Source organism: Elephas maximus, chromosome 11 (genome assembly GCF_024166365.1).
Source record: "Elephas maximus indicus isolate mEleMax1 chromosome 11, mEleMax1 primary haplotype, whole genome shotgun sequence".
Lineage (NCBI taxonomy): Eukaryota > Metazoa > Chordata > Mammalia > Proboscidea > Elephantidae > Elephas > Elephas maximus.
Window position 1 is genome coordinate 91,859,399 of NC_064829.1, and position 19,078 is coordinate 91,878,476.

The 19,078-nt window shown below is 50.6% G+C and overlaps 2 protein-coding genes across 4 annotated transcripts in view; both read left to right on the forward strand.

Moving 5' to 3' along the window:
- Positions 1-7,110, forward strand: part of PTPRH (protein tyrosine phosphatase receptor type H) — an 80,294-nt gene extending 73,184 nt beyond the window's left edge. Inside the window, 10 exon segments of the mRNA XM_049902368.1 lie at positions 263-341; positions 456-503; positions 1,568-1,658; positions 2,090-2,180; positions 2,691-2,767; positions 3,350-3,484; positions 5,368-5,490; positions 5,696-5,856; positions 6,726-6,861; positions 6,961-7,110. Of these exon segments, the coding sequence (XP_049758325.1) occupies positions 263-341; positions 456-503; positions 1,568-1,658; positions 2,090-2,180; positions 2,691-2,767; positions 3,350-3,484; positions 5,368-5,490; positions 5,696-5,856; positions 6,726-6,861; positions 6,961-7,110 (1,091 nt within the window).
- Positions 7,111-8,830: 1,720 nt separating this feature from the next.
- Positions 8,831-17,083, forward strand: SYT5 (synaptotagmin 5). Of its 3 annotated transcripts, none has more exons than XM_049900711.1 (9): positions 8,831-8,884; positions 9,970-10,075; positions 10,600-10,772; positions 12,957-13,076; positions 13,189-13,356; positions 13,963-14,130; positions 15,158-15,275; positions 15,567-15,700; positions 16,530-17,083. In XM_049900711.1, the coding sequence occupies exons 2-9, from the start codon at positions 9,997-9,999 to the stop codon at positions 16,728-16,730; spliced, it is 1,161 nt and encodes a 386-aa protein (XP_049756668.1). In that variant the 5' UTR covers positions 8,831-8,884; positions 9,970-9,996; the 3' UTR covers positions 16,731-17,083. The 3 variants fall into 3 exon arrangements, with proteins under 3 accessions (XP_049756668.1, XP_049756670.1, XP_049756669.1); XM_049900713.1 differs by having other exon boundaries at positions 8,837-8,884; positions 9,553-10,075; XM_049900712.1 differs by lacking the exon at positions 8,831-8,884 and having other exon boundaries at positions 8,926-10,075.
- Positions 17,084-19,078: the final 1,995 nt, after the last annotated feature.

Genomic DNA, 19,078 nt, shown 5'->3' on the forward strand with positions numbered 1-19,078 from the left:
GGATCAGGCCCGGCCACATAATCCGGGGTCATCTCCTTTACTTAAAACCCACTGATTATATATATTAATGCCATCTACAAAATACCCTCACAACAACATCTAGACTACTGTTCGACCAAACAATCAGGCACCATAGCCTAGCCAAGCTGACATAGAAAATGAAACATTACACATCCTGATCACGGTTTTGGGTAAGGATGGAGATGGGAGATCAGGAGCTAGGACCTAGGCTCTAACGGTTCCCAATGCCTTCTGCCTCCAGGGGTCATTATCGGTTCCATTGTGGGAATTCTCTTGTTTCTCATCCTGCTGGGCCTGCTGATTTTCTTCCTGAAGAAGAGGTAAGACTCAGGGCAGGAGTGACCACCTGGGGGTGGAGTGGTAGGGGAAGGATGAGGACCCCTAGGTTCCAAGCCTCTTTCCTTGAGTCTTTTACCCCGCTGTCCTTTTCCCAGGAATAAGAAGAGCCAGGAGAAACAGGAATCCACGGATCTGGCCTTCAGGTGAGCAGAAGGCTTTGGGGAGTGTGTTAGATTCCTGGAGCCCTGGGTGGTGCAAATGGTTAAGTGCTCAGCTTCTAGTTGAAAGGTTAGCACTTCTAATCCACCCAGAGGTGCCTCAGAAGGAAGGCCTGGCAATCCACTTCTAAAAGATTACCGGCATTGAAAACCCTGTGGAGCACAGTTCTACTCTGACGCACATGGGGTTGCTGTGAGTCAGAGTGGACACAACAGCAATTGGCTTGGTTTTGGGTTTTATTAGATTCCTAGGGCTGCTGTAACGGAGGACCATAAACTGGGTGGCTTAAAACAACAGAAATTTATTACCTTGCAGTTTTAGAGGCTAGAAGGCCAAGAGCAGGGTGTCAGCTGTGTTGATTCCTTCTGAGGGCTCTGTGGGAGATTCTGTTCCATGCCTCTCTCTGAGCTTCCGGTAGCTCCAAGGGTCCCTTGGAATTCCTTGACTTGCAGCTGCAGTGTCAGATGGCTGTCTTCCCTCTCTCTGTGTACCTTCTCCTTTTTTGTAAGGACACTGGTCATATAGGATGAGAACCCTTGGCTGGGACAAACTGTAAAGTGCTTAGCTGTTATCCAAAAGGTTGGCAGTTGGAATCCACCCAGAAGTGCTTTGCAAGGAAGTCCTGGCGATCTGCTTCTGAAAGATCACAGCCATTGAACACCCCATGGAGCACAGTTCTACTCTGACACACATGGATGAGGTCACCCTGGGTCGGAGTTGGCTCAATGGCAATCGGTTTGGTTTTGATATATAGTAGATTCCTAAGGCTGTAAACAAGTGCCACTATCTGTGATAAAACGACAGAAATTTATTCCCTCAGAGTTCTGGAGGCTAGCAGACCTTATTCCAACATGGACTCATGTTAACTGATAGCATCTTCAGCTACAGAAGAGAGAGAAGAACTCATGACTGGTGGCTCCCGAGGTGGGAGAGCACTGGACCCAGAGCCCAGGAGGAAGGGAGTGGCCTTAAAAGAAATACTGCTTCTTTTGTCCCAGGAGTACAGAAGGTTGATATTTTCTTTCTACATTACTCCCTCTCTCCACAGTTTCCCAGGAGACATCCTGGCTGAAGATTTTGCTGATCATGTCAGGAGAAATGAAAAGGACAGCAATTGTGGTTTTGCAGAGGAATACCAGGTGGGGAGAGGGCAGAGCTGAGCCTCATGACCCCCAACCCCCACCCCAGACCTTCCCATACCTGTCAAGATTGAACAAACTCAGCAACACATATTTTGTGAGATTAGACAGAAATTCTCAGGCAAGACTATCTTTCCAACTCATTGAAATCTTTTAAAAGTGGTGGGAATTTAGTCCAGTCCTAAAGAAACGCCCTCACCCCTGGATCACACAGTTTTCCCCATTCCCTGCTTTCTTGCCTACCTCCCCATTCCCCCCGTTTTCCCCCAAATCTTCTCAAATGCCTCACAGGGGTAGTGGGTGCTGCAGAAACCCGTAGTGCAAGGAGTAGACAAAGGGATGAGGAAGGCAAGGGGAGCTCTAGGGGTGTTCTTGGTGGATGGTAGAGAAACTCCAACTTCATTGCACCGCTCTTCTGCCTCCACTCCCAGCAACTTGCCATAGAGGGACATGACCAGCCACATACGGTGGCCTCAGCTCCAGAGAATAATGCCAAGAATCGCTACCGAGATGTGCTGCCCTGTGAGTCTTAGGTTCCCTGGTTGGTGCAAACCATTTGCACTTGACTGCTAACTGAAAGGTTGGCGGTTTAAACCTACCTGGTGGTGCCATAGAAGAAAGGCCTGGCAATCTGCGTCTGTAAAGATCTTAGCCAAGAAAACCGTATGTGTCAGAATCAACTCAACGGCAGTGGGTTTTGGTTTTGGTTTTTTTGTGTGTCTTAAGTTTCCACTGATTTGTCTGCACCCTCACCTGTCAACACCCTGTCCCTGATCACCATTTCCATCATATCTCTGTGCCCTTCCCTTAACCCCTGGGAGAGACAAAGATCTCCCTCTGGTGGGTTCCTTTGAGAGCTCCCTAGCCCACTCACACCAGCTAAGGTCCCCCTGTCCCTCTCAACCTCCATGTTCTCTGTGTCTGTCTTCACCTCTGCACAACTTCTGTCCCTGGGTCTCAGCCTCTGTCTCTCTGACCTTCTGCGTCTCTCCACTCCATCTCTGCCTCACTAATACTGCCTTCTTCCCCTAGATGACTGGTCCAGGGTGCCCCTGAAGACCCTCCATGGGGAACCAGGCTCTGACTACATCAATGCTAGCTTCATGCCTGTAAGGACATGGATGGGAGCTGGGAACAAAAGGGCACTGTCTTAGTTTGGGTTCTATAGAGAAGCATAATCAGGGATATACAGATAGAGATGGATAGACAGATAGATAAAGAAGTAAAGAAAGAGATTTACATCAAGAAAATGGCTCACACAATTGTGGGGTCTGGCAAGTCCCAAATCTGTAGGTCAGGCAGCAGGCTAGAGACCTCTGCAGGAATATGTCCTAATATCCATAGGTCAGGTGATGGGAAGAGTGCAGGGGCAAGAGAAAGAGAGAGAGAGAGCAAGCTCTGACAGAACATCCATTTACATGCTGGGGGCAGGCTGCACCTCCAAGGAAACTTCCCTTTCTACTGACTGGTTGATCATCTCAGATCATATCATGGAAGATGATCACACTACATTACTTTATGTTATGTATTAGAACAGCAACCAGGCCAGTGTTTGCCAGACCCATGAGAATCCAGGCCTAGCCAAGTTGACACATAAAATTAACCATTACTTGTGCTAAGCAATCCCTCAAAGATAAGTGCTGCAGGGGTCCATCCAAAGCCCCCCTGACCTGCCTGCTTTCTTCCATCAGGGTCTCTGGAGCTCCCAGGAGTTCATCGCAGCCCAGGGCCCCCTGCCCCAAACGGTGGGCGACTTCTGGCGTCTGGTGTGGGAGCAACAGAGCCACACCCTGGTCATGCTGACCAACTGTGTGGAGTCTGGTCGGGTAAGAGTGGGCCTGTTTCTTAGTTCTCTAGTGCTGCTATAACAGAAATACCACAAGTGGGTGGCTTTAACAAACAGAAATCTATTTTCTCAAAGTTTAGGAGGCTTGGAAGTCCAAGTTCAGGGCACCGGCTCTGTTGTTCGGTGCTGTCAAATCGGTTCAGACTCATAACGACCCTATGTATAACAGAACGAAACACTATCTCGTCCATTCTGCAGCTATTCATACGGTTTTCACTGGCCAACTTTTTCAGAAATAGACCACCAGGTCCTTCCTCCTAGTGTGTCTTAATCTGAAAACTCTGCTGAAACCTGTGCACTATGGGTGACCCTGCTAGAATTTGAAATACTGGTGGCATAGCTTCCAGCACCACAGCAAAAGGCAGGCCACCACAGTACGTCAAACTGACAGGCTTGTGGTGGGGTGCTGGCTATAGGGAAGGCTTTCGCTCTCCGTTGGCTCTGGGGAAAAGTCTTTATCTCTTCAGTTTCTCTTCATTGGCTCCTTGGTGATCTTCATGTGGCGTGGCATCTGTCTTCCCCCTCTCTGTTTTCTTGCTTGCTTGTTTAATCTTTTTTATATTTCAAGAGTTTGACTCAAGACACACCCTACACTAACATAATACTACCTAATTAACGTAACAAAGAAAACCCATTCCCAAATGGGATTATAACAACAGGTATAAAAAAGGGGGCGGGGGGGACCTGTTGCTGTGGAGTCAATTCCAACTCATAGTGACCCTACAGGACAGAGTAGAACTGCCCCATAGGGTTTCCAAGGAGTGGCTGGTGGATTCAAACTGCTGACCTTTTGATTAACAGCCTGAGCTCTTAACCACTGTGCCACCAGTGTTCCAACCACAGGTACAGGGGTTAGAATTTACAGCACCTATTTGGAGGGTGACACAGTTATTTTGAGGGTGACACAATTCAATCCATAACAGCCTTGGACCTGGTGCTGACCTCCTGAACTCTGACTCCAACTCTGGCTCTTCCTCTATGTCCAACATGGACTCCCTCACCCATCACCAGAGCATCCACTGGTCCACATATGGGTGTGAAGAGAATCCCAGTGCCCTTGGGAAGTGTCTTAATTTCCTAGTGTTTCTGTAACAGAAATACCACAAGTGCATGGCTTTAAAGAACAGAAATTTATTTTCTCATAGTTTGGGAGGCTAGAAGTCCAAATTCAGGGCATTGGCTCTCAGAGAAGACTCTGTCCTCTGTCTTTCTCTCTCTCTGTTGTCTCTGGGGGAAGATCTTTGTCTCTTCCTGCATTCCTTGGTTCCTTAGCAATCTTCACAGAGCAGAACATTGGCATCTGTCTTCCCCTCTTTGTTCTTCTTTGTCTATGCTGCTCTTTATAGCACTCAGAAATGATTCCATGTAAGACACCTCCTTCACTGATATGGCCTCATTAACATAAGAAAGAAAACCCTATTTCCAAATGGGATTACATCCACGGGTATAACCAAAAAGAAACCCCAAACTAGTTGCGGTTGAGTCAACTCTGACTCATGGTGACCCCACGTGTGTCAGAATAGAACTGTGCCCCATTGGGTTACATCCACAGGTATGCGGTTAGGATTCCAACACATATTTTGGAGGACACAATTCAATCCATAACAGGAAGGAAGATTCCTCTTGGCTGCAATGAATCTATACCTGGCTGCCCATGGGAACTGCCTTGTTGCCAGGGCTAGGAAAACTTGTTTGTACAAAGGCCACAGTGACCTGGGGCATGTGATTTTACTTCGTTCATCCTTTATTTTCTCATCTGTAAAATGGGTGCAATAACAGTTGCTACTTCGTAGTGCAGTAGATGCATGAAGGTAGATTTCCAGGGCCTCCTGGTGTCTGACCCCTGCTTCCTGTGCTCCCCAGGTGAAGTGTGAACACTACTGGCCTCTGGATTCTCAGCCCTGCACCCATGGGCACCTGCAGGTGACCCTGCTGGGTGAGGAAGTGACGGAGAACTGGGCCATGCGGGACCTGAAACTCTTCCACGTAAGCCCCAGTACATCTCCTCAAGACATTCCAGACATCCCCCCAACCCAGAACTCTCTGTGAGGTCTAAAGTTCTGCTCACTCCCCCCAGGGACTCCAATGAGAGCAAGCGTTTCCCAACGAGCCACAGAAACTGGCCACCCAGACCCACCCCAAGGTTTCTGAGCCTATGATCTCACCCTCCACCAATCTGCCCTTCCTCTAGGTGGAAGAGCAGAAGGCTTTGTCTGTTCGTCAGTTCCACTACACAGCCTGGCCTGATCATGGCGTCCCCCACTCCCCAGACCCCTTGCTGGCCTTCTGGAAGGTGCTTCGGAAATGGCTGAACCAGAAGATGGGAGGAGGTCCACCCATTGTGCACTGCAGGTAAGAACCTGCCGAGGACCTCTCCCCCCTTGACAGGATCTCCCCTTTGGGACTCAGATAATGGTGTTACCTTGATCCTCAGAAACTGTGGAGGAGGTCAAAGAGAAGGAAGGGGAGGTGGAGGAGGAGAAGGCAGGAGATAAGGGGACAGTAAAGCAGGTTAAGAGGAGAAAAATGATCAAAAAGTTAAATATAGAATTACCAGACAATCCAGCAATTCCACTTCTAGGTACATACCCAAAAGAGTTGAAAACAGGAATACAAACAGACACAGGTAAACTAATGTTTATTGCAGCACTACTCACAATAGCCAAAAGGTGGAAACAACCTAAATGTCCATCAACAGATGAACGGATAAACAAAATGTGGTATATACACACAATGGAATATTATTCAGCCATAAAGAGAAATAAAGTCCTGATACGACATGGATGAACCTTGAAAACATTATGCTGAGTGAAATAAGTCATGTTAACTGATAAAATCTTCAGAGACCCTATTTCCAAACAAGGTCACGTTCATAGGCACCGAGAGTTTAACCAGTTGCTGTTAAGTCGACTCCAGCTCATGGTGACCCCATGTATATCAGAATATAACTGTGCCCCGTCGGGTTTTCAATGGCCAGTTTTTCAGAAGTAGATCACCAGGTCTTTCTTCTGAGGTAACTCTGGGTGAACTCAAACCACCAACCTTTTGGTTAGCAGCCAAGTGTGTTAACCATTTGCACCACCCAGGAACATCTCATTATTGTTGTTAGCTGCCCTTGACTTATGGTGACCCTATGAGGACTTCAATATATCTTTCTGGGGGATGTGGTTCAATCCATGACATCCCTTCTGTGGTCTGACCCATTCTCTCTCCCCATCTAGTGCTGGTGTGGGCCGCACTGGCACCCTTATCGCCCTGGATGTCTTGCTCCGGCAACTGGAGTGTGAGGGTCTTCTGGGGCCCTTCAACTTTGTGAGAAAGATGAGAGAAAGCCGTCCCTCAATGGTTCAAACAGAGGTAATGGTGTTTCTAGGGGGCATAGGGAGGAGGGGGCTTTGGGAGCCCTGAGGGAAAGCCAGCAGAGGCTGCCTCTCACTCCCTGTGCCTGCTACCCAGGCCCAGTATGTGTTCCTGCATCAGTGCATCCTGCGGTTTCTGCAACAGTCACCCCGAGCCCCAGAGAAGAAGGGAGTCATATATGAGAACATGGTGGATCTGCTCTATGAGAATGCGGCTGCAATCCAGGCCCACAAATCGGAGGCCTAGGCTGCCTAAGGTCTCGAAAGCCCAGCCAAGCCAGGCTCCAGTGTTTGATCCCCACTTGAGCGCAGATCCCTGGATCCCTGAGAAAGCAGAGGGCTGGGGTCCCAGACTCCTGGGTCCTGCAGAAGGAAGGACTGGAAACCCATGCTTCCATTTCCCTGGGGGGACAGGGGGTCTGGTGGGCTTGAACTCCTGAATCCTGTGGGAGGTGGGGGATGGGGACCTGGATTCCCAGTTCCTTGAAGGAAGAGAGGGACGAGAGCTTGGATTTCCTAGTTCCTTGAGGGAGGAGGAGGCTGGGAGCCTGGGTCTCAAAGGTGCGGGCTGGAGTCTGGATTCCTGGGTTCTAGGGAGGGAATTCCCAAACCCATTGCCGTCGAATCGATTCTGACTCATAGAGACCCTATAGGACAGAGTAGATGTGTCCCATAGGGTTTCCAAGGCTGTAATCTTTATGGAAGCGGACTGCCACGTCTTTCTCCTATGGAGCAGCTAGTGGTTTCAAACTGCTGATCTTTCAGTTAGCAGCTGTGTGCGTAACCACTGCGCCACCAGGGCTCCTTCGGGAGGGAACTAGGGCCCTGAATTCTGGCTGCCTGAGGGGCAAGGGCAGGCAGGATCCTGCCCAGCCTTTCCTTAGAAACCAAATCAGTCTTCTATAATCTGGAATTGAAGAGATTTCCTCCACCTGAGGCCCCCTTGTACCCCACTGCCTGTATATAGTTTTCCTTCTATCCCATAATTTATTAAATCACTGTTTTCCTGGATGCCGGTTGCCCTGGTGGATTTCTGGGTCTGGAAATAATGTTGTGATAAGGGCCTGTAGGGTTCCTGATGTCTAAGTACCGAGCAATGCCCTAAGGAAGAACCTACCAGTTGCCGTCTAATGGATTTCGACTCATGGTGACTGAGTCGAATAGGATTTTCAATGGCTGATTTTTTTAGAAATAGATCGCCAGGCCTTTCTTCTGAGGTGGCACTGGGTGAACTCGAACCTCCAACCTTTTGGTTAGCAGCCCAGCGTATTAGCTGTTTTCACCAAATGGGGGACTCCTAAGGAGGAATCTGTTATTGTTGTTAGGGGCCATTGAGTCGATTTTCAACTTGTAGCCATCCCATGTGACAGAGTAGAACTGCTCCATAGTGTTTTCTAGGCTGTAATCTTTACTGGAGCAAATTGTCAGGTCTTTTTCCCACGCAGTGGCTGGGTAGGTCTGAACCGCCAAACTTTGTTAGCCCCTGAGCACTTACCATTGCGCCACCAAAATTTTGCACCTGCAAATGTAGGTTTGGGTTGGCTGAGTGTCCTGGACGTAGGCGCCTGGGGGCTTGCCTACTGGGATAGGAATTAGGGTATCTTGTAGGGAGATGTCTGTGCCGCTGGGGCCAATATATCTAATGTACCTGGGTATCTGGATACCTGGGTCTCCTGGGTCCTGGAGTCAGGTATCCTGGCGCCTGGTTCTTTGGGCTGTAGGGGACGTTGGGTGGATGCCCTATGTGTGGACCAGAAGAGAGAAAGCACTGGGGCACCAGGGTGAACATCTGAGAGCACCATTGCGGTTCCTGGTTGGGGGAGGGGCGAGGGGCAGGGCTCTCCGCCTACCCAGGCGAACAAGGACGGACACACACACGCACACACACATTCACACACACGCGCCGGGTCCGCTCAGCCGCGATCAGCACCCAGGACAGCGCCACCCGCATGCGGGGGCGGGGTCCGGGCGGGGCCAGCGCCTCAGTGTCTCACAGGAGGGCCTGTGCAGCCGCTGAACAGGTAGGAGCCGCTGGGACCCCCTTCCTGAGCCCCATTCTCACTCCCATCCACAGAGGGCCCTAGGGGGGTGCGTTCACTGGGAGGGACCAAGAGAGGGAGCACGAAGGTTGGGGCCTGGAACGGGGTGAATGGGATTTAGAGAGAAGACAGGTGTGGAGGCAGACAAAGGGGGAGAGTGGAAGAGGCCCTGGGAGCTAGGGACCCGACCACAGGCAGAGGATGAGAGAGTCGCAGATGAGAGGGGGCGCGAGAGACCGATGCGAGACAGACAGATACACAGAGGAAGAGACATCTACTGGAGTCAGGAGAAAGGCGGAGGCCGAAGCGGTCACGAGAACAGGTGTGAAGACAAAGATTCGGGTGTGCGGGAGAGACGAATAGGCCCAGACCTTTGTGGGGGTTCAGCAAACGCACCAGGACAGCACCCCTCCCCCCGCAAGAATGAGGAAAGGGAGGTGCGCCTGAGTCTCAGCTACCAGGGCCAGATGTGAAGGGAGGAACCAGATATGGGAGCATGGACAGACGGACGCATGGACCACAGGCTACTCCCCTCCCTACTCTCCCGAGGGTCCGGGTCTGGGGTCCCACGCCCAAGGGGGCCCGGAGGGAGCCTGCCCCGCCCAGACTCCACTTCTTTGCGTAAGCCCAGCCTGTTGTCGTGGCAACAGGCTGTTGCCCGGGCAACCAGCGGTGCCCCCCGCCCCGCCGGAGCGGAGCCAGCCGTTGCTCTGGGCAACCCCGGTACACTGGTTCCCACGCCCGCCTTCGCCTACTTCCGGTTCAAGGCCTGGGGGAGGAAGGGGCAGAAGCCAGCGGAATTACTGAGGGTGCCTTGAAGGGAGGTGGCGCCCCTTTAGTACAGAACAAGGTCCTGGAACTCCCAGTGTCCGCCCTCCGCCCCGGGAAGGAGCGAGCTACAACCGGGTCCTGGAACTACCACTCCCAGCATGCCCCGCGCCAGATGGACGGTTTGTGCTTCGCCGGCCACCCCGGGGGCCGATGGGAGTTGTAGTTCCTTGTTCAGAGAATTCAATGAATGCCCTGGGCTAGGAGTGGGGGGCTAGGGCGCCTGGGTGTCTCTGCAGAAAGGACCGTAGGACGCCGCCGCCGCAATGTTCCCGGAGCCCCCAACCCCGGGGCCTCCAGTTGCCGACGCGCCTCCCGACTCCAGCCGCATCAGCCACGGCCCTGGTGAGCGACACCCGGAGTCTGAGCAGACAAAAAGCCTGGCCAGGATTCCCAAGGGCGGGATTCCGACGCGTGTACTCGAGATGGAGGGCTGGAAAATCCGGATGGGATTTTAGGTCGGAGTCCTGGGCTGGAATCTGAAAGAAATGGGGAAAAGGAGCAGGTTTGCAAGAAAGGCCAGAATCCGATCAAGGGATGTGGAATGGAATGGAATCTTGGAAGGTCCACCTCTCCCTTTTCTTTACAGTTGGGGAAACTGAGGCCCTGGGAGGGGCAGAGCTCCCTCTAAAAGCAACAGAGGTTGAGTAGAAATTAGAATGGGAGTGAAAGGGGAGGTGGAACTAATGGGAGAGAAAATTCGGATGGTGTCAGCCTGGTTTAGGGCATCAAATCACTCTGTAGGTGAGATCAGTTGGAAGGAAAACACTGGAATGAAATGCAATGGAAATGGCTGGAGGGAAAACAAGGCCAGGATTTCAGATTCCCCATGAAATCCTCACTGCGCTTTGTCTTCACCCCCTCTGCAGTGCCCCCCTGGGCCCTGGCCACAATCGTACTGGTCTCAGGCCTCCTCATCTTCAGCTGCTGCTTCTGTCTCTACCGGAGGCGTTGTCGGAGGCGGACGGGCAAGAAGAGCCAGGCCCAAGCCCAGGTCCACCTGCAGGAAGTGAAGGAGCTGGGCCGGAGTTATATAGACAAGGTGTGGCCCGGCCCAGCCCTGCAACCCTGTCCCTTCCCATAGCCCTGCTCCTCTCAATGGCCCAGCCAGTTTAAGACCCTGCTCCCTTCCTTCCTGTGGTTCTTAGTTGCCATCAAGTCGACTCTGTCTCATGGAGACCTTATGTATAACAGAACAAAATATTTCCCAGTCCTGTGCCATCTTCATGATAGTTGGTATGTTTGAGTCCATTGTTGTGACTATTGTGTCAATCCATCCCTGACTGGACTCTCAGGACCTGGAGATGGATCAGACCTTGTCCCTTGTCCTCAAGAAGATTCTAGTCTGATGGGGGAGTCAGACACCAACACAGACATTCAAAGTGCAGCGTGATAAGTGCCATATTAGAGGCAGTACAGGGCATTATCGGAGTTCAGGGAAGCCACCTGACAGCCTAGAGGGTCTGAGCAGACTTCCTGGAGGAGGTGACTTCTGCTCTGAGACCCAGGGGACAAACAGAGCTAACCAAGAGCAGGAAAAGGACCTTGTAGGCAGAAGAAAGACATGTGGTAAGAACTGGAATCCAGATTCCGAGACATATTTGGAGAATATATATATATACTATATAACACAGCCCTGGTGGTGCATGGTTAAGCCCTGGGCTGGGCTGCTAACCAAAAGGTTGGCAGTTTGAGCCCAATCAGTGGCTCCACAGGAGAAAGACCTGGTGGTCTGCTCCCATAAGGATTATAGTCTGGAAAACCCTATGGGACAGTTCTACTCTGTCTTAGGGGCCACTATGAGTTGAAAATAGATTCAGCAGCACCTAACGACAGCATATAATATATGGAGTCCCTGTGTGGTGCAAACAGTTAATGCACTCAGCTACTAACTGAAAGGTTGGCAGTTCAAATCCATCCAGAGGTGACTCGGAAGAAAGGCTGGTGATCTACTGAAAAATCAGCCATTGAAAACCCTATGGAGCATAATTCTATTCTGTCACACGTGGGATTACCAAGAGTCGAGGTAGGCTCAATGGCAAGTGGTTTGGGTTTGTATTAAATATATATAACATACTGGGTTCTAGAACAGTCTGGAAAAATCAGCAGTGTCCATATAACAAAGGTGATTGGGAGCCATGGAAGAGTTTTGACCAGGAGAGGGACAGGGTCAGATGAGTGTTAGGAAAATCCTCTAGAACCCATATGGAGGACAGATTTGGGGCCAGGAGACCATGGAGGAGGCTGATGCAGCCACTGGAGTGAAAAATAAAAGGCCACAGTTTCAAGGACCCAAGCACCGGGACAATTTCCCAGCTGTGTGACCTCGAGAAATTCACTGTCCTTCTCTGAGCCTCAAGTCCATGATCATAACTAGTATTTCCTGCCTCTTTCTTCGCAAAAATTGTTATTATTACCCATAAAAGACAGTTTTTAGGGTTCTTTTTTTTAGTATCCAGCTTCTATCCCTATCCCTTAAGCCACTGGTGTTCAAGGACCATTTGCATCAGAATCACTTGGAGTACAGTACTTGCTGAAATGCAAATTCTGGACCCTATAGGAGACCTACTGAATCAGAATCTCTAAGGGGGTGGCCCCAGGAATCTGCATTTACCACACTACTCAGGAGAATTTTGATTCACAGTAAATTTTGAATTTTGAAGCCTTCTGATTTTGTTATTCTAGTTTAAAATGGCAAGTGCACATTAAATATGCTGTTTCTCCTCCCTGTTTTGCTGTGGCAAAATCACTAACCAACATGGCATTTTAGACAACCACCCCAGTACATCCATTAGCATGTGAAATAAAATCTTTTGCATCCTTCTCGTGGTCAATAGGACATTATCAGTGCTATTGTTCTAGTCTAGAAATGACAAACACATTGCACACGTGTGTCACCACTTGCCTTTTCCCTGCTTGTGGCAGACATCACTAATCAAACATCAGCAAACACAGAGTACATGTATCACCTCGTTCATTCCCTTCCCATGGCAGATATCACTAATCAAACACTGACTCTGTTTAGCCTGCAAGTGATCAGATATGGCCCAAAGGCTATGTTGAGTCTCCTTTGGCTTCTGGGTATGGAGGATACCCCTATACCCAGGGGTATATATATATATATATATATATATATATATATATATATATATATATATATATATATATATATATATATATATATATACAGGAAGACTTTACCTGCCTTTGCCCCTGGATTCCTCAGGTGCAGCCAGAAGTGGAGGAGCTGGATCCAGCACCACAGGGACCAGGACAGCAGGTGGCAGAGAAGCATGAACTAGGACGGCTGCAGTACTCACTGGATTATGATTTTCAGAGTGGCCAGGTGGGTGTCGTAGAAGAGGAGTGTTATGGAGAAGAGTGTCTTGGGGATCCCAGGCCTTCCTGGAAGATGACCTAAAAGGGCAGCTTCCTCACTGTGCCTGGACCTCCCACAGCTGCTGGTGGGCATCCTGCAGGCTGAGGGGTTGGCTGCCTTGGACTTGGGTGGCTCCTCAGACCCCTATGTGCGGGTCTACCTGCTGCCAGACAAACGGAGGCGGTATGAGACCAAGGTGCATCGGCAGACACTGAATCCACACTTCGGGGAGAACTTTGCCTTCAAGGTGAGCTCCTGCCCTCAGAAACCCACACTAGGCAGCCTGCATCCAGCCCTGGAACACTGCGGACCCACCCCTTCAGCTTTTCCTTAAGCAGACACAGCCCAGGTGGCAGCTACCAGCTCCAGGGGCTATTGCACTGGACCCTGGGTTGTCCGTTTAAGGTGCTCCTGAACTCTGGGCTTGGACCCTGAGCTCCCTTGGGCCTTGGGCTGTCCGTTTGCATTCCATTGACACCTGGACTGTCCCATTTGGGTTCCATTGACCCCTGGACTGTACTCATGGACCCATGGGCTGTCCCATTTGGGTTCCAGTGACCCCTGGACTGCTCCCTGGAACCTGGGCTGTCCCATTTGGGTTCTGGTGACTCCTGGACTGTTCCATGGACCCTGGACTGTCCCACCTGGGTTCCATTGACCCCTGGACTCTTCCCTGGGACCCTGGGCTGCCCCGTTTGAGTTGTAGGACCCCTGGTTTGTTCCCGTGAACCCTTTAACTTTTCTCGCTTGGGTTCCATTGACTGTCCCCTGGATCCTTGCTGCCTCACTCAAAGCCTCCACCTTGAAGTGCTGTGCCCCCTTCCTTTCTCTATTCCCTATTCTCCTCTCCCAGGTCCCCTACGTGGAGCTGGGGGGCAGAGTGCTGGTCATGGCTGTATACGACTTTGATCGCTTCTCCCGCAACGATGCCATCGGGGAGGTGCGGGTCCCCATGAGCTCGGTGGACTTGGGGCGGCCCGTACTGGCCTGGCGGGAGCTGCAAGCGGCTCCGCGGGAGGAGGTGAGCACGCCCAGCCACGCCCCCAGGCTAGGCCCCCACGCCCCAACCCCGGACCAATCAGAAGCTCCCAGGACCCTTCCTGTAGCCCAAGGCCTCGCCCTGCTTCTTGGATTGTACCACTAGGTACTTAAATCTGGACCATTCCATTCCAAGGCAAGGGGGAGGGAAGAAAGGTGGGGTAAGCGATTGGGCCTGTGGCTCAGGGGCTCTCGTGATAGTCTGTAAAAAAAAGGGTGTGAAGGTGGCGTCTGACCTCCTCTAACTTCACAAGGGGGAAGGAGAATTGAGATCAACAGCCCAAGGCTGATTCCGATGAAGGGGAGGTCAGACATACCTCCTCTCTGTGCCATCTTTACCAATTCTGACACCAACCATCCCTCCCACAGCACCCTCTGTGTGTTCAGTAATTTTTTGCAGTGACCACACAGAACTCACAAACAGTGCTCACAGTTAGGAGGTTTATTAGGGAAATAATAGGTTATAATTCAGGTTCAGGATGCAGTTCTTCCATCAGGACAGCCTCTTCTCAGCCCTGCTCACAGGTATGCCTCTCTGGCCCTCAGGTAGGGCAAGTGTTACAAAGCTCTTTTAGCTCAGCGGATAAATGCCCACAGGCAAGTCACTTTGCCAGTAAGCCTCGGCCCAAAGGCAGTCAGCTTTGTTGCTCCTTGGGCTAGGAAGGCTACTGTGCCAGTCTCTCCTGCCATCGTTTCAGGGCCACAGCTGCTCACTGTCCACTGTGTTACAGCTGTGTGTCTCTCAGTCTCCTGGTTCCGGGAGCTTCTCAGCACAGGGATTCTGGGTCCAAAAGATGCGCTAGTTCTTCTTCCTTGGTGGTGGTGGGATCCTCTACCTGCTGTGGAATTGGCTTCCTTTTTAAGACAAAACTGACCAATCTCCTTGGTGGACCACAATTACCTTATTTGCATAGTTCCACCCAATCACGTGGTTGGGAGTTACAAGACCATGGAGAGAAATGCCACACAAACGCGATCTATTGCACCACAGGTCTTTTTCCTTCTTTTAGCAAGAGAAACTAGGAGACATCTGCTTCTCCCTCCGCTATGTCCCCACGGCAGGGAAGCTTACAGTCATCGTCCTGGAGGCTAAAAACCTAAAGAAGATGGACGTAGGGGGATTGTCAGGTGTGTGGAAAGCAAGCAAATGGAGATGGGGAGGCCCTCTAGCTAAGGTTCTGAAGGTGCCTGGGGCTCAAAAATATATTGAGGGGATACCTTTGGGGAGCCCACACTGCCAGGGGAGAATTCACATTAGATATTGCCAAGGAGGGAGGGACATCTAACAGGTAGATGGAGTGTCTCTATGTTGGTCCAACCCTCTATGTTGGTCCAAAAATTAATTCATTACCCCCATTTGGATCTTCCTGGACTAAGGTGGTAAGGGTAGGTTGTGAGACAATTTGTCTCTCTCCCCAGATCCCTATGTCAAGGTCCACCTACTCCAGGGAGGCAAAAAGGTGCGGAAAAAGAAAACCACCATCAAGAAGAACACCCTGAACCCCTATTACAACGAGGCGTTCAGCTTTGAGGTGCCTTGTGACCAGGTCCAGGTGAGATTAGGCCTGCCCATTGTCCTGGCCCTATACCCTTTCCTTCTCCAAGAGCCCCAGGCCTAGAAACCCCCATTTCTAGGGGAAAAGAGTCGCTTTAGCAATGCCCTAGAAACCAGGTCCTAAAGATTCGTGAAGTTGGTTTCTCAGTTTCGCGCTCCTCGTAGGAGGACCAGGAAGTCTCGCCCACTGGTGGAAAAAAAAGCGTTTCCTTAAAATTGGTCTAATGAAGACCAGGGTGTCCTGCCCCCTTAGGAGCCCCAAAGATACCTCCCAACAAACCTTTGGGAGCTGGGTAAGACCTGGCCCCTCCACCTATTTCAACGTCCTGAAGGTTTATACCCCTTAGGAGGCTGATCTCTAAGGAGGTTCCTAAAACCCCTGAGCAATGGAGCTCATTGTTGATAGTTTGAGTTCAGTAAATTCGGACTCATGATCCCCTGTGACAGAGTAGAACTGCCCCATAGGGTTTTCTTGGCTATAAACTTTACAGAAGCTGACCTCTGGGTCTTTCTCCCGCAGAAGAGCTGAATTAGGTTAGCAGCCCAACGCATAACAGGGCTCCTTAATGGAGCTCATATCTCTTTAGCTATATAACTTCAAGAAAGACTCCAGGGCACCCTTTTAACTATAGGACTCTCCATCCCTCCCACCTCCCAACCCGGCCCTTGTCCCCACTTCCATGCCAAGTCTTAGCTAAAGATCCTAGTAAGACCCCATAGAACTCTGGTTGCTTGGAAGAGGGTAACCTTAGCAATGATACCTAAGCCCCTCCACGCGCCTCCTTCCCCCACCCACTCACTTCCTCTTCCTCCCCCATCCACCCCAGAAGGTACAGGTGGAGCTGACGGTGCTGGACTACGACAAGCTGGGCAAGAACGAGGCCATTGGAAGGGTGGCAGTGGGGGCGGCAGCCGGTGGGACTGGCCTGCGGCATTGGGCAGACATGCTGGCCAACCCCCGGCGGCCCATTGCTCAGTGGCACTCGCTGAGGCCCCCTGATCGAGTGAGGCTTCCCCCTGTGCCCTGATCGCCACCCCCAAGCCCCTGGCCAAACCTGGACTTTGGCCACTGACCCCAGACTTCTGACCCTGGCCCTAGCCAAGCCCAGTCCCATCTCCAAGCCTACTCTACCCCTAACCTCTCCCCCCCACCATCTGATCCATTTCTGCCTTCTCACCCTACCCCCTCCATTATGCCAATCATGATAACTTGCCAACTCCTCTGCCACGCACATACCTGGAAGCCCCAGGGACCCCTGGGGGGAGGGGAGCAGTCTGGACTCCCTGCCCCGGGGTCCCCCCCTGCTTTGACAATCAGTGACCCCAGCCCTTTGTAAATTCCTTCTCCTACACAGGATCACGAACTCCTGTCCCCATTCTGATCCCCATGCTGTTCCTAGGGCCAAATAAAAGCTCAGCAGCTGTGGTGGCCTGGCCCTATGCTCCTTGGTGGGAATGGGCAGGGGCTGCGGGCCTGGGAGGGAATCTCATCTCCAGGTGTGGGAAAGGAAAGGGCTGCCCATCGCGGAATCCCCTGTATTGGTGTCCTAGGGCTGCCTTAACTAGGAACCACAAGCTGGATGTTTTATAACATCAGAAATGTGCTATCTCACAGCTCTAGAGGCTAGAAGTACAACATCAGGATATCAACAGGATTTTTCCAGAGAGACAATAAAAGAGGATGTTAAAGGGAAGGAACAATGCCAGGAACACAGAGCTGGAGGCACTGGAGAACATGCGCTTCCTATAATGTGCTGTTAACAATAGGTTCTCTGAAGCTTGATGTGTAGTTTGTCCGTTTCCCGTGGTGCAAATACTCCCACCATGAGGGATTTCGAGATACCAACCTAAAATCACTGAATGTGGAATTGAGAGAAAAGTTGCCTAGTAGCACACCATTATATAGTATTTCCCAGGGCTGGAATTAGGGTTTCAAAATGCATGAGGGTGTCAAAATACTCGGTAAGCAAGATAATATTCAGTGCAATATTTTAAAAAATTAAAATTAGTGCAGCAAATCCATGGCGAGCAAAATATCAAAATTTTAAATAAAGACAGAATTTGACCCTGCATTTGCATGACCCTGCCTCCCTAACCTCATCCCAGCCCTGGGTTTCTACTCTGGCCCCGGTTCCAAAAACTTTATTTACAAAAACAGGCAGCCAGACCCTAGGTGCAGTTTGCTAATTTAATTATCTAAGTATTGCATAAAATAGTATTTCCTCCACAGATAGATTAAAAAAATAGGTGCTATTAAATCAACTCTGACTCGTGGAGGCCTTAAGTACAATGGAACAAAAAGCTGCCTGGTCCTGCATCCTCCTCAAAATTGCCAGCATGTTTGAGTCCACGTTTTGGCTATTGTGCCAATCCATCTCACTGAGGGTCTCCCTCACCCTTGCTGGCCCTCTATGTCACCAAACATGTCCACGGTTGACCTCTCCTGCTGACGTGTCCAAACCAGGTGAGTCAGACAGTGTTCTGTTGTGACCCATAAGGTTTTCATTGACTGATTTTTGGAAGTAGATCTCCAGGCATTTCTTCCTAGTCGGTCTGAGCCTGAAAACTCCCCTGAAACCTGTCCACAAGCGGTGGTTCTGCTGGTATTTGAAATACTAGTGACATCCCTTCCAGCATAACAGCAACACGCAAGACACCACAGAACAAAAAACTGACAGAGCGGTGGATTTTCTCTCTATAAAAAAAAAAAAATAGGTACAATAAATGTAAATAACTTCAAGGGCATCGATAATAGAAAAATGCAGTAAAATAGGAAGTGTTGAGTGTTGAGTACTTATTACCTTTATTTTAATATAATGAGCTTAATTGCAAATTTATATAATTTAATTTTTACTAATGACTGATGGAATAGACTCGAGGGCAATGGGTTTGTTTTTTGGGGGGGTGTGTAACGACCAGCTAACAAAATTCCTGAAAAGCTAACAATCCCCAACCAGTGCTAACTGGCTCCAGCGCACACCTGGTGAGAAACCCTGTGTGGCAGAGCCCGGGTGTGAGAGGAAGAGGGACAGAGAGGGTTACACATCTTTAAAGTCTACACTGTAATCTGGATTAATTCACGCTCTCCTCTGTCTAAATTTGGATCAGTCCAAGCCTCCCCCGTTCCAGAAATTCGGACCGATCCAGACTCCGCCCCAGCGTCTCCCAGCCCGCCCCTTTCCCAACAGTGAGGTCGTCAAGACAACCGCGTCCGCACTCCCTCCTTTCCGACAAGCCAGGGTCACCGCCTCTCAGCGCTCCCATTGGCCAAAAGTTATCAGAGGGTGGTCCCTTTCACTTTCACTGGTCAGTTTCTCGAGGCGGTAGCAGTCCTTATATTCCCATTGGCTGATTGGTGGAGGGGGGCGGAGTTATG